A 13,485-nucleotide genomic window follows, 5' to 3' on the forward strand; every position below is an offset into this window, starting at 1 on the left:
CTTTGAGGCAATCTAACCCACTGTCTGCTATATGGATCAAGAAACTAAGACCTGGATCTCATCTCAGGTTTCCTGCTAGTCAGCAGCAGCCCAGAATCCTAACGCAGGCCTCTCAACTCCAAGTTGACAGCTTTCTCCATTTTATTCCTCTGTCTCTCTACTGAAAAACTTTGCTAGTCTAATGCCATCAGTTGAGACTAAATTCTAGGGTCTAGTCCCAGACAAAAATTTTACCTACTTTGGTGCAGACACACACAAAAAAAAACTGATTATTTTGAGAAAACCATCCGTTAGCTAGAAACTAATGTTGCATGGGTGAATACACCTGTGTGTTTCTATGGGTCCCTGAAGGATTAACAGACACTGCCTATGAATAAATACTTGGTTTAAAAAATGATAGACTCAGAAGAAAAATCTTTGTTGATACCTTATTTTAAAAATATATACCCTTAATATGAAAAAAAGTATTAGCTTTCAAGAGAGAAGCTACTTACACTTTCCATAAAACAGAACACTGTCTATAAAACACCAGTGAAGAGATCACACCAATTAGGCTTTCTCTGCAAAACATGATTAAAATATTAGCAGAGGATTTAGAGTGGACATTAAGTTGCCTAAAATCAAAGGCATTAATTTATTTTTGTACCTTTAATTATTTAATAGGAGACTGATTTTATTATCTTTGTTAAGATTAACTAGAAACTATGAAAGAGCATATAAAGCTTGTAAAACTAAAATCAAATTGCATGAAACTTAATAGTTTAGAAAAAGGATATCTAACATGTCAGATCATAAATTCCAGCATAATGAACATTAAAATTGAATATTTAAAAATAATTCAAAGTACTAGAAATGAATTTGTATTTATACAATTGGTGTGATGACATTTCTAAGTATATGGATGAAGGATCAGAGTGAAAATAAAGAGATGATAAATAATGACCAGTGCCTGATTTAGCCTCACTTTTCTCAGCAATCAAATATTTATGTATGAATTATGCATGCCAATTTTTAACTGCACCATATATCTGTCATTAGTGTGCATATGCTCAGGGGAATGTGAATTAATGTTAGTACCAGCTTAGACAAAGCATAATTAGGAGGACAGCGCTATCCCAAGAAAATAATGTGCTAAAGCCACAATATATGTTTTCTTTTTATTGCTATTTTGAAAAATTAGCTGCATTACTGTTCCCCTTCACAAAACTGTGCACCTAAGCTATAGCATCCATAGGGCCTAAGCTATAGCATCCATAGGGAAGATAAAGAGTAAAAGCTGTTCATTGTTTGAAATTGATACTAAATTAGAAAATGTCAGAAGAAACAACAGAAGGAGTTTGCACATAAACAAAAACTAGAATATTGAAACAAAAACTAGAATATTGAAAAGGTTATTATAGTAGAGGCATATAAAAGAGCAATCTGAAAATCCAAGGCCTTGAACTCCGATAAACACATTTCTAAAATCTGGAAGGCAGAAACTCTTAAGGGAGAACAGTTTTGAGACTCTGAAAATCTACTCTGCATTTATAAGACATTTTGGTCACAAAGACAAAATAGAAATTTAGCTTTGCATAAGAAGAGATAAAATTTTAAAAATAAATGCTTATGAGACCCAGAAAGTCCATTTACTTTTAACTATCTTAGAAAGAGGAAGGAGAAAGGAATAGAAAAAAATATTAGGATGGAAACAATGATGAATGAGCAGAATGAGAAGGAGTGCGTGATCGCAGCCCCAAAAAACTTGACATGCAAGGAAGAGAACAAATTACTCTTATCTTGATCCATGAGAATTCAACCAGAAACACTAGAAAAATGTAAAAATTTATCCTAAATATCTTGTAAAATCTTCTGATTACCAACAACTATTTGATAAGTGGCCAAAAGAAGCAATAAATAACTCATCACCAAGGAACAATGAAAACAGGACAATAAAAATTCCGAAAGGCAAAATCCAATAGGAACTCAATGATAAATAAAATCACCTTTACTGGGTGAATTCTAAAAATAAAGGCTTTGTTAGCTGGAGTTATAAAGAAGAATTTTAACGGTTATCAAAAAAAATTTTTTGGAATGTCTGAGTTCATTCTGCAAATAGATTCTTTTTAATTAACTGATAAACAATTAAAACCATTATAAACATGACATGTCTGCTTTTTTTTAATGGGTATAATGAAAAATGAACAATGTTCTTTCTCTACAAAAAGAGAAATCTGGAATGGAAAGCTTGCTAAGTCATCACCATGGTCCCTTTTCATTGGTATTTTGGAATTTTCCAGAAATTTAAAATCTAAACCTTTTGTCTGATCATGAAAAGGTCCTAAGGTCCTATTAGCCAATGTAATATGGGTTTGTGTTCATACACTCTTAGGACATAAACATAACTACCTTTAGGTCTTCAGAACAGAATTTTTTTTTTTTTTTTACAAAACATCCCTTTTAACAAAATAACCTTTTCAATAGAGTCTATTTCAAATGTTTTTTTTTTTATATTCTCCTGCTGCATAAATGATTTTAGAAATAAGATTTTGCTCATGACTGTTTTAGTTAAATTGTAACAGGTACATTAGAATCAAAAGTACATTATTCAATTTGTGCTCCATCTTCTGGAAACAAACTACATTGGTGTCCTTTAGAAATGCATGGAATAAAGCCCAGACAGTATAAAACTTAATGAGTAGCAGTCCAAAAATGACTGCTGAAAGATAGAAAATACTAGTACTCAAACTCAGAGAATCAATAAATTCAGATAAATTTGCTGCAAGCTTTGCTCTGGGTCCAGCGCTCTATTTTATTCCTTTAGAATATCAGTTGTATAGCTGTTCTGATTTTTAAAAAATATCAACTCTTAACTTTTCTCTTTGAAGACAAAATGATGAATTAAATTCAGCAAGACAGTTTGCAAATTCAACACACGGCATTTATGGCTTGGAAAAAGTCATGTACTACTGAAATAAATTTTTGGCTGAGAAATACAAAATTAATTTAAACTGTATCTGTCCAGTGGTTGAATTTATTCTACCGAAATTAACTGTCCAACAGTAATCATCTCAAATACCGTTTCCGTTGCCATTAAATGCCACCTTAAACCAGTGTTCTTAGACTTAGGTATGCACAGGCACAATATGGGAAACTTGTTTAAAGTGGGTTTCTACCCTGAGGCCTGTAGCGAAGACTAGAAAGGTCAGTGAGAGCCTATTGGTTGGTTCTCATAATGGCATGCAGAACTAATGCACAGATCATAAAGTTATGTTAAAGACTAAAAGTCTCCGATGTGTTAAGAGTAAAGTTACTGTATTTTAATTCCCTGCATTCAGATTTTAGACCACATTACAAAGTCATTCTGTAATTAAGGATTTCATACTTTTCTACAAATCTTCAGAGTATAGGCATATCGAGCTATTTTTAACCCAAGAGCCCAAGAATCTAAAAAAGGGTTTGCAAGGATTTTATCCTGACATTTTGGAAGTGGCCATGAGGGAAATCTAGTCCAATATGCAACAACGGGAAAAGTGAAGCAAAGAGAGGTCACATGTGTTACCCTTAGGTCAAAAGACTCTTTTAACTGGAGAGTTAGAGAGAGTACAGGCTTTCTCTTGATTCAGGATCCTTGCAAACCATCAAAGTACTTGATATTTTGGCACTAATTTCAAACATATTTATGGACACGTATATATAAAACGCTACTGAGCTAAAATGCTTTGTAGTTGAAAAGTAAAACCTACTAAGTTTAAAGGAAACAGTCACAGGTATCACTAAAGAGAAAGAAAAGGGGAAATTGTATTTTTTTTCACCTCCTACTATAAAATAGGTGAGTATTGCCCTATTTACCAATGAAAGGCACTGAGAACCAGTATATAGACTTCATAAGACAGTTTTCTGGAGCTTGAATCCATGGTTCATGCAGAATAGGTTCAATGTGTTTTGTTTAGCCACAAAATCACAATTATTAAATCTTTATTAGAATATGGAGTTATGCAATGTATTTTTTTTTTTAAGTTGTGTATATTGGGGCACCTGAGTGGCTCAGTCAGTTGAGGGTCTGACTCTTGGTTTCTGTTCAGGTCATGATCTCCTGGGTTGTAGGACTGAGCCCCTGCCCCTTCTTCTGTCTCCATGCTCAGTAGGGAGCCTGCTTGAGTTTCTGCCTCCCTCTTCCTCTGCCCTTCCTCCCTCTCATACATCTTTAAAAAATAGAATAAAATCGTGTATACTACTCACTAAATTTCTATTCTTCTTAAAAAATGATATTTTGTGCTTGCTATTTTAAAAATACAAAAGGCACATGACAGATATTGCAACCAGAAAGTAGAAGAATACACAATTGAAAATATGTGCAATTTTATACTCTTAAATTTATATCAATTATTCATGTATATTAAAATGTAGCTTTGAATATATAAATTCCTTTCTTATTTAAGAAAGGTTTTTTAGCTTATTGAATTTTTCCCCTCTCTTGTTTACATGGAAGACTCTCCCCAACTTCTTATTCATGTTCTTCACTTTCCTCTATTAGAAGTATTACCCATGAATAAAGTTATTTCTTTGATCAGCAGCTAGGAGGACAGTGACATGTAAACAGCACACCAGCTCACTGCTTGCTGGTTTAAGTTACTGTAGCTCATTGTCATCCAAATTGTTTTTCCCTTCTACCTTAACTCAGAATGTCATCTGAGGTCTCTTGAACAGTGAGAGTTGTCATGTTTTTAAAATATTCTTACTGTTTTCTAATGGTGGTATTACAAATCTAGGCCTATATCTTTCTTTTTACAACAGATATATATATATATATATAAAACATTATCTCAATTGCTATTTTTTTTCTTCAGGGAACTGGCTCTTCTGTGCTGTGTAACTATTTCTCACTTGAGATTATTTGTAAGTTAGTATTTTGAAGATTTAGAAGACGCATATGAAAACACCCTTTCCTGGATTCTGAATTAAGTTGCAGAAGGTTGAATTAACCCAAAGAAAATAAATTTTTGTATTAACAGTGGGATATTTGTTATCTAACCATCAAAACCTATCCAAAGGAAGAATAGTGTTAAATGAAAAAAAAATCTTTCTTTATAGTTTTCAAAATGCTTTTTAGTAATGTTGAGTTCATAATGGGTTTGAAATGGTGCAGTTTCACAAAGTATTAGATCGAACAGCTCCAGTGAAAAGACCCAACTGATGAGAAGCTCCAAGTCCCTGTCTTCCCATCTTGACACCCTCATACCTAGACTGCCCACAGATGTTCCCTTCCTCTTTGTTATTTAAAAGGATAGGTAGCCTTTGAACAGTGCTTTTCCTCAGGCCTGATATTTGAAAATGAGAGAAACCCATTCCTACCACCGGCTACCTTAGGAAACAGAATTTCAGATTCCTTTCCTTCCAGCTTCTGTTGAGTTAAAAGGCCGGGGCAACAAGCCAATAAATATGGTGAGGCAGTAAATAGGAACTGACATAAACAAGAAACAACAGTCTACTTCCTTCTTGACATCGGTAAACCACGGAATGAGGATGGTGTTAAACTATGAAAGATCATAGAATTCGAGCTGTATCTTAAACGCCGTAAAGCTTTCAGGGCCTTTGATTTCCAAAATGATTGTGAAGATTTGTCCTGAGCACTTGTTTTTGATTAAGGCTCGGTTTTGACCAAGTGTAACACAGCAACATCACAGGGAGGACGGTCACCCTAAGGTTCAGAACTGTACTCCTGTGAACTCTTCTGTTTTATGAAGGAGCCCAAGGACGTTCCAGAGCTTGGTTCCCCTTTTTTCCAGGGCGGGTGGGGGTCAGGTCCCGGCTTCGGGGCCTTTCCCGTCCATCCTGGTCCCCCATTAGGGCTCTCCCTTGCCGTCACACTGGCAGGTGGCTGCTCTGGGCACACCGCCCCCACCTACCCGCCGTTAAATCTGCTGGGTCTGCAAACTCGCGAACTCCTTTGGTCACTAACCAGTGGCCCCGGAACCCTCAAGGTTCTCTGAAGCATCAACAGGAGCCCAGCTTTGCTCTATTCCTACCCGTTTACATCTGGCGTCCGCTTTGGGTCTAGGACGACTGCAGAGAGCTTACTGCTGGGGGAAGAACTACAACTTCACGCTTGCTAATAATCAAAAGGGCAACAGGCGCAGGAAGGTCCTGAAGTTGGCAGATCGGCCGGCCACGGTCGTCCTAAGCGGAGCACGCGGCAACCACGTGGGGGGCAGGCGCAGAGCCCCCCCCCCCCCCCCGGGCCCTCCCCTGGAGCATCCTCGCCGGCACCATCCCTGCGGCGGGCGCGCGGCCTCAGGCCGGAGCCGCGAGGGTCGGTGCAGGGAAAGCGGCCGCCCAGGCGATGGAGCCGGACCCCAGCCCTAATCCCGAGGAAAGGTCCAGGGCGCCCGCGGGCGCTGGCGGCGCACCACACCCGCTCCTCGGGCTTCCCCCGCGCCCCCCCCCCCCTGCAGGGCAGCGTCCCCGAGCCCCCCCCGCCCCGCCCTGCCGAGGGTTTCGGACAGTCAACCGGAGCCCAGAGGCTAGGGAAATGTGACGGGCGACCATAAATATGCAGAAGAGATGGAGCCCCAACGGCGGCCGCCGGAGGAGCCGGGGCTGGCGGGGGGTGCCAGGACGGGGCGGGCGGCGCCGGCGCACTCCGGGCACCCGGGCTGCAAAAAGGGCCCCGCGCGGGCGGCCGCGCACCTCGCAGACGGCGGGCAGCGGCCGCAGCGAGCGCCGCCCCGGGGCCCCTCCGCCGCCCCGCCGCCGCCGCCGCCGCCGAGCCTCCGACCCGAGTCCCGGAGGCGGCCGCTCTCCCCGGCCGCGCGGCCCGGCGACATGGAGCCGAGCGCGGGGTCCCGGGCGGCCGAGCCCGCCGCGCCGCGGGAAGCCCCCGCGCGCCACGCCGAGGGCCGGAAGAAGATGGCGGCGGCCGTGGCGGCGGCCTCCCACGCGCCGCTGACGCCAATAGCGCGCGCCGGCCGGCGAGCCGCGGATGGCGGCGGCGGCGGCGGCGGCGGCGGCCCGGGCTCCGGCGAGGGGCGGGGCGAGGCCGGGAGGGGGCCGGCCGGAGGCGGAGGCCGGGCGGGAGGCTGGAGGGAGGCGGCGGCGACAGTTTGTTGTGCTCGGAACATGGCGGGCGTCGGCGATGCGGCCGCCCCGGGAGAAGGCGGCGGTGGCGGCGCGGACGGCCGCGGCGAGGCGGAGCAGCCGGGAGGCGGCGGCGGCGGCGGCCACGGGCCCTCGCCGGCGCCCCAGCTCACGGAGACGCTGGGCTTCTACGAGAGCGACCGGCGGCGGGAGCGGCGCCGCAGCCGCGCAGGTGAGGCGGGCGGGCGGGCGGGCGGAGGCGCTAGGCCGCGCCGCGGGCGGCGGGGGGCATCGCCGCGGCCGCAGCTGCCCCCGGGGCGGCCCGGGGCGCGGGGTCGGCGGCCGCTGACAGCCCGTCGGGCGGGGGCGGCGCGCGGCACCGGCGGCTCCGGACGCGGCTCTGCAGGGAGACCCCGGGGCGCGCCCACGCTGGCGCCCGCCGCCCGGGAGCCCCGGAGCCCCGGAGCCCCGAGGCCCCGAGGCGAGACGCTCCCGGCTGCTCCGTTCCCGCTTCCCGTGCCAAGGTGACTCTCTCGTTGTGTATCTTAAGCGAACTTGAGCCGTAGAAACCTGTTACCTCGCCCTGCAAATACGTGCTCCCAGCCGGCAGCTGGCGGCGCGGTGATGACCGCGAACTTCAGTACTTTTGCCCAGAACGGAAATACCGTAAGCTCTCTTCAAATTGTTACTTACCTGTGAACTTTTCCTAAACCGAAACTTAAGCCTCTTTAAAAAAAAAAAAAAAGTTGGCCGTATAGGGAAAAGACGCCTTTGTAAATCCTTTTCTCGACGACCCCTTTTAAGCATGTTGTTAGAATAGTATTTTGTAAGCAGTGGGATTCTGATTTTTTTTTTTGTTTGTTTGCTTTGTTTTTTAGTTTAGGTTGCATTTGTATTTCATGTTATAGTTGCGTGTTAGGCTTAAAATGGGATTCTGAGATACATGTTTCGTTGAGTAGAGTGATCACAACATTTACGTTTTTTACATGACTCTTAAGTTTTAAAACAGCCGCTGAGCCATTAAATTTCTTCCAGAAAAAAAAAAAATTTTTTGCTTCTGGTGGGCAGTCGAGGCTCCATTAGCCCTTATTGCCATCAGTTCCTGCAAATGAATGTTAAGTCCCGAAGCTGACTGCATCATTGATTGTACTTGGGTATTGAAAATATAGGAGCGCTCAGATCCCAGAAGGTTGATCAGGTGAGATCCTTGTTTAATTTGTCAGTTTTCAGAACTAGGCGCAGGATAGATTTTGAAGAGGTCTGGGTCTTTGAAATAGTACAGACCGCCTTGTTCCATCTTTTCCTATTAACCACATAAAAAAAATTCTCAATTCTGTTTGGTTTAGTTGTCCGTTAAATACTTGCTTTCAAGAGTATTTACTTTCTCAACGGGCAGGAACTAAGTAAGAGTATTAAATCTCTCAGCTGTTTGTTTACTGACTTAGACTTCAATCTTAAAGACTCTCTGATGCAAATGGAAACAAGAGTGGCCAGGTTTCACAACAACGTCTTTAACATATTTCTGGGTTTTCAGGCAAGCCAATATTACAAAAGCCATTTTTGTTGTTTGCATGCATAGAAAATGAAGTTGTCAAGAGTCTTTTGATGAGCACAGATGTTAGACTTTTGGAGTAACCCCTAACAGCCCTTCCCTGGCCCTTCCCGAGCCGGGTCTGAATACCTGGTACCAGGGGCTTCCTGAGACTTCACACTCGCATTCTTCATCAACATGAATTTCCGAGCGTGGTATAGTTAACATTGTTGAAAATTGGACTTTTAACCCATAATTGCAGAAAGTCTTTATCTGGGAGACACTTCCAGCGCTAGTTGTTGGGATAGCCCTCATGGTTTCCCTAATTCCATCAGTTTTGTTTGAGGAGGGATGACAGTGGCAACTGTCCAAGATCAAGACTTAGGTCTAAGAATCCCAGGACTATTTCGGCTGGGGGTTATAAGCCAGTGTTATTTCCATGGAGGCCTCTAATTCTTTCCCCCAAGTGTCTGTCTCTGCTCTGCTAGTCACACAGCTCTTGCCCCTGCTAGCATGGACTCTGATGCCGCATTGGTTGCAGGCACACCCAGGAGATTAGAATTCTTTCAGCCGTTCTTAAACACCTAGGCTAAGCGGCTTGGCTTCACCTTGCTGTTTTGGCATCGCCCCTTTCTACTGCTCTGTATGTAACCTTTCCCTCCTCTCTAGTGCAGAGTTGAGAAAACTGTTCCCTAGGGGCTGTCCTGGTCAGAGGGCCTTTGAGTGCACCACCTAGTGTCATGTGGGAAGCATTTCTCCCTGAATCAAATGTCTTCCAAGCCTCTGTCCTTATACCTAAGGTGTTACTTGTCCATTAATTTTTTCTTTTTTTTTTTTTTTTTTTTTTTTAGTATAGTTGACACACAATGTTGCATTAGTTTCAGGTGTACAGCAGAGTGATTCAACATCCCTGTAGGTTTTTCTGTGCTCACAAGTATAGCTACCATCTTCACCACACATACTTGTCTACTCTTTTTATTCTCGCACTGCCTCTGATACTCTAGTCCTCCTCTCCAATTTAGGGCAACCTTTGTTTTTCCCTTTGAAAGTCATAATCTTAGTGTCCCAGTGGCCTAACCATCAGTTAGCTCCAAAATTCTCTTTGTTAAATCTCCCAAGGAATTTAAGAGTCTTTTAAATGTTTGTTGGCCTTTCCCAACAACGTAGGATTTCGTGAATGAACATACAGACTAGATGCTTATCAACACCCTCCCTAAGTAAAATAATTCAAGACATAGTACTTGAGGTTAAATCTTTGCTTTAGATCTATCTTTGTCCATTTTTATGTTTAGAAAATATACTTGATATCTATTTGTGTATGGGCAGTTACATATACATGTTGCATTACATTGTTACATATACACGCTTCTGCATCAGGCATAAGCTTTCATTTTGTTTCTCATTTCAAACTCTGAATCATTGATTCTCTGAACTCTGTCTTTGACTTACAGGTAGCCTGGCAGTGGATTGAAATTTCTCTGATGCTAGCTAGGGCTTATCACTTAATATAGTGGGAAATGGATATTCTACTCACCATACCTATTCTCTTTCTCTCTCAGAACATTTGTTCCACCATTGCCCTTATGTGGCACTGTTCTTGGACTCGGTATAATGCAAAGCTACAGATTCATCTCTTTTTTCTTTTGTCCCTACTCTTAAAAGTACTGCCAACTTCTATTATCCTTTTTTGACATAAGCTCAGATAATAAGTACCTATTACCATAGTTTTGTATTATTCCTCAACTTACTCATCTGTAAAAGTCCTAAAGGGGAGAATTTCTGTATTACCATGTTCCCATTCAGGAACCTAGGCCCAGCAAGTCAACTTTGGACTAAGAATTAGGCAATCTATTCTTGGCTTGGTTTGGTTGTCAAGTTGCTTTTAGACTGTGTGTTTGCTTAGACTGCTTGCCTAATTCTTTTGGCTCTGTTTCATGGCTCCACTACTAAATAGTTCAGTATCTGAAGTACCTGAGTTGGCTCTAGTGCCCATGGAGACTTATCAGTGGAAGAATTGGTGTAAATTAAGCCTTGTACCTACTGGTGAGGATGAAACAATACCTATATGATGCAGGTGTAAGAATATGCATAGGGTGAGGTGTTGCTTGTAAAACAGAAGAGCTTAAAGTAAGGTTAGGGTGGATAGTATCCCATCTCACTTCAATAGTGCTGTGGGGCCCATGTTTTTCCTTTTGTTTCAATGGTGACTCTCCACATCTAGAGCTTAATGCTTGTTTTCCGTCTCTTTTGCTGCTTTTCTCTTTCTTTACCCATTTTAGTCCTCTTGCTTTACCTCCATGAGGGAATGAGCAGAGGCGGGAAGAAAGCCTAAACCCTAAAAAGCCCAACTGAGCTCCTTTTCACAGTTCCCACAAAAGACTTCACGTGGGACAAAGGTTTTAACTGGTCAAATTCTCTATGCCCTATTATTTGTAAATTGAAAATTTAAATTCTTATTACAATTAATTTATTTTAACTAAAATACCATTTCATTTATTGATCCTTCTCCTCCATAGAACGTGTTACATGGTTATCCCCATGACCCCAAACTTATTCTAAGGATGGATATTAAAGGTTGTTATTCTGAAATTGTATTCTAGTCCATTTCTCACAAAGGGAAGTAATGATAACTGTAAAACTGGGAAGTTACTTGGAGTAACCACAACCCTGAGATAGGTTAAGTAAAATTAGCTTCTCTCTGACACACTGTTGCTCTGCTTTTTTAAAACTCTCACTTTATTAAACTAGTACGTGTAAATTGAGCAATGAAAAGTTATTCATTTTGGTCAGTTCAGTATCCTGGCTTTTTATTTATTTTTTATTTTTATTTTTATTTTTAATTTTATTTATTTATGATAGTCACAGAGAGAGAGAGAGGCAAGACACAGGCAGAGGGAGAAGCAGGCTCCATGCACAGGGAGCCCGATGTGGGATTCGATCCCGGGTCTCCAGGATCGCTCCCTGGGCCAAGGGCAGGCGCCAAACCGCTGCGCCACCCAGGGATCCCAGTATCCTGGCTTTTTAAAATGTGTAACTCCATCCTAGTTTACCCTTCACAATTCAGCCCTGGCTGCTCATTTGTGGCCCAGTTTGAGGAATGCTTGCATGAATCAGGTCTTTGGAAAGACTGAGCATTGACTGTCAAATTAGTGACATTCTGATCCCATTTTTAGTCCTTAGCCCTGTGACCTTGTGACCTTTGAAAAAGTCGCTGCTGTTTGTGTCCCTTTTTCCATATAAATGTATAAGTTTATGAATATCCTACCTATTCTTTTCTTCCCTAAATGAGACTATTTGTGAGCAGTTTCAGGATCTTAAAAACTTGGAAGGGTACCTTTACTTTTATTTAACTTAGGAAGACAGAATCACTGATGTATTGATTTTGAATTCGCCTTGTACAAGGGCATACCTCTGTGTTTGTGTAACAAACTTACGTGTAACATTTTCATATAACCTTAGTAAGGTTTATTACTATTTTACATTATTTAACACTATGGAGATTTGCATGTTTTATAATATTTCCTTTAAAAAATTTTTTTAAAAAGATTTTATTTATTTATTCATGAACAACACAGAGAGAGAGACAGAGAGAGAAGCAGAGACACAGGCAGAGGGAGAAGCAGGCTCAATGCAGGGAGCCAGCCCGATGTGGGACTCGATCCCAGGTCTCTAGGATCACGCCCTGGGCTACAGGTGGCGCCATACTGCTGCGCCACCAGGGATGCCCTATAATATTTTCTTAACAACCAGTATTACTTTCCAGTTTTTTGATGGTCAGTGCTATTTTAAGGAAAATATATTTAGACATATTACTTACCATTTAAATATATTTATGATTATGCATTATGTTTAATTAATACTTCTGTTTCCTGGGTTCTTATTTCTAAAATGAACTATCCCAGAAGATAATTAAACATAATCTTCTTTTAGGGATGAGGAAGAAGCAACTTATACTATGCTTTTGCTCAATTTAAGATACCAGAACACAGAGCATTTCTGCAGTAAAAGATGAATGTTGATTAAAAATACTCTGGAGGAACTGATTTGGACTTATGATTGGGTGGCAAAGCTTAGTTCTTCTAATGTAGAAGCACTTGTTTATATTATAAATAAATATTTTAAAAAGACGTGCTGACGTTTCTTCTTTGTGAGAGCTAGATAAATGAACTAAAATTGGTTGAATCTAAAAAGTTAAGTCAGTGTTTGGAAAATAAACATTTGGGTTATTTTTATTTTGGAAAATAACTTCTTAAAATATAAAAACAGATGTTTGGCATAACAAATGAGAGTGACTTTTGCTGAGAAGGAATAACATGGCACCACAGTATGGAGGAAGTTATGGTGGACTTAGCAGGATTCTTGAGGGGTGGTACCTGCAAGTTGAAGGAATAACAGTCTTCTTAGATAATTAGCTAGGCAGCTATACCCAGTATCACAGGACAAGTGAGTTCAGGCAAATCTGTAGAATGCTAGAGAACAGTGTTTGAAATAACAAGAACAAAAGCTGAACCACTTCGGAGCAGAAGATTAAGTAGCATCCTACAAAGTATATCTATGGCTAGGGAAGGTGGGTGCAGCCGACCGAGCAGCAAGGCTAACTTACTAGCTCAGGCTGCAGGGAAAAGTAAGCCCCTTCTCTTTTGATAAAGATCAAAGGGCTCTTTCTGGCTGGTTGAAGCCAGGTTAGGGCTAGGTTATCTTCTCTTGTGTGATTGTCCATAGATGGATGCTAATTATGGCATAGAGGAGAAAGCACTCTGACATCCTGGTCAGAGATCCAGATCCTATTCCCAATTTACATCTCAGCCTTTCAGTGACTTTAGACAAGTGTCTTAACCTCCAGGATCCTCAGTTTTTTTCATTTGTAAAACATAAACACATTATCTGCTCTCCTTAGC

At 42.1% G+C, this 13,485-nt stretch overlaps 1 protein-coding gene across 1 annotated transcript in view; it reads left to right on the top strand.

Moving 5' to 3' along the window:
* The first annotated feature begins 6,528 nt into the window (after positions 1-6,528).
* TAPT1 (transmembrane anterior posterior transformation 1) overlaps positions 6,529-13,485 on the top strand; it is a 65,880-nt gene continuing 58,923 nt past the window's right edge. Inside the window, exon 1 of the mRNA XM_072737737.1 lies at positions 6,529-7,288. Within this exon, the coding sequence (XP_072593838.1) occupies positions 6,544-7,288 (745 nt within the window). The 5' untranslated portion in view covers positions 6,529-6,543. The remainder of the gene's footprint in view (positions 7,289-13,485) is intronic.

This window comes from Vulpes vulpes, chromosome 14 (genome assembly GCF_048418805.1).
Source record: "Vulpes vulpes isolate BD-2025 chromosome 14, VulVul3, whole genome shotgun sequence".
Taxonomy (NCBI): Eukaryota; Metazoa; Chordata; class Mammalia; order Carnivora; family Canidae; genus Vulpes; species Vulpes vulpes.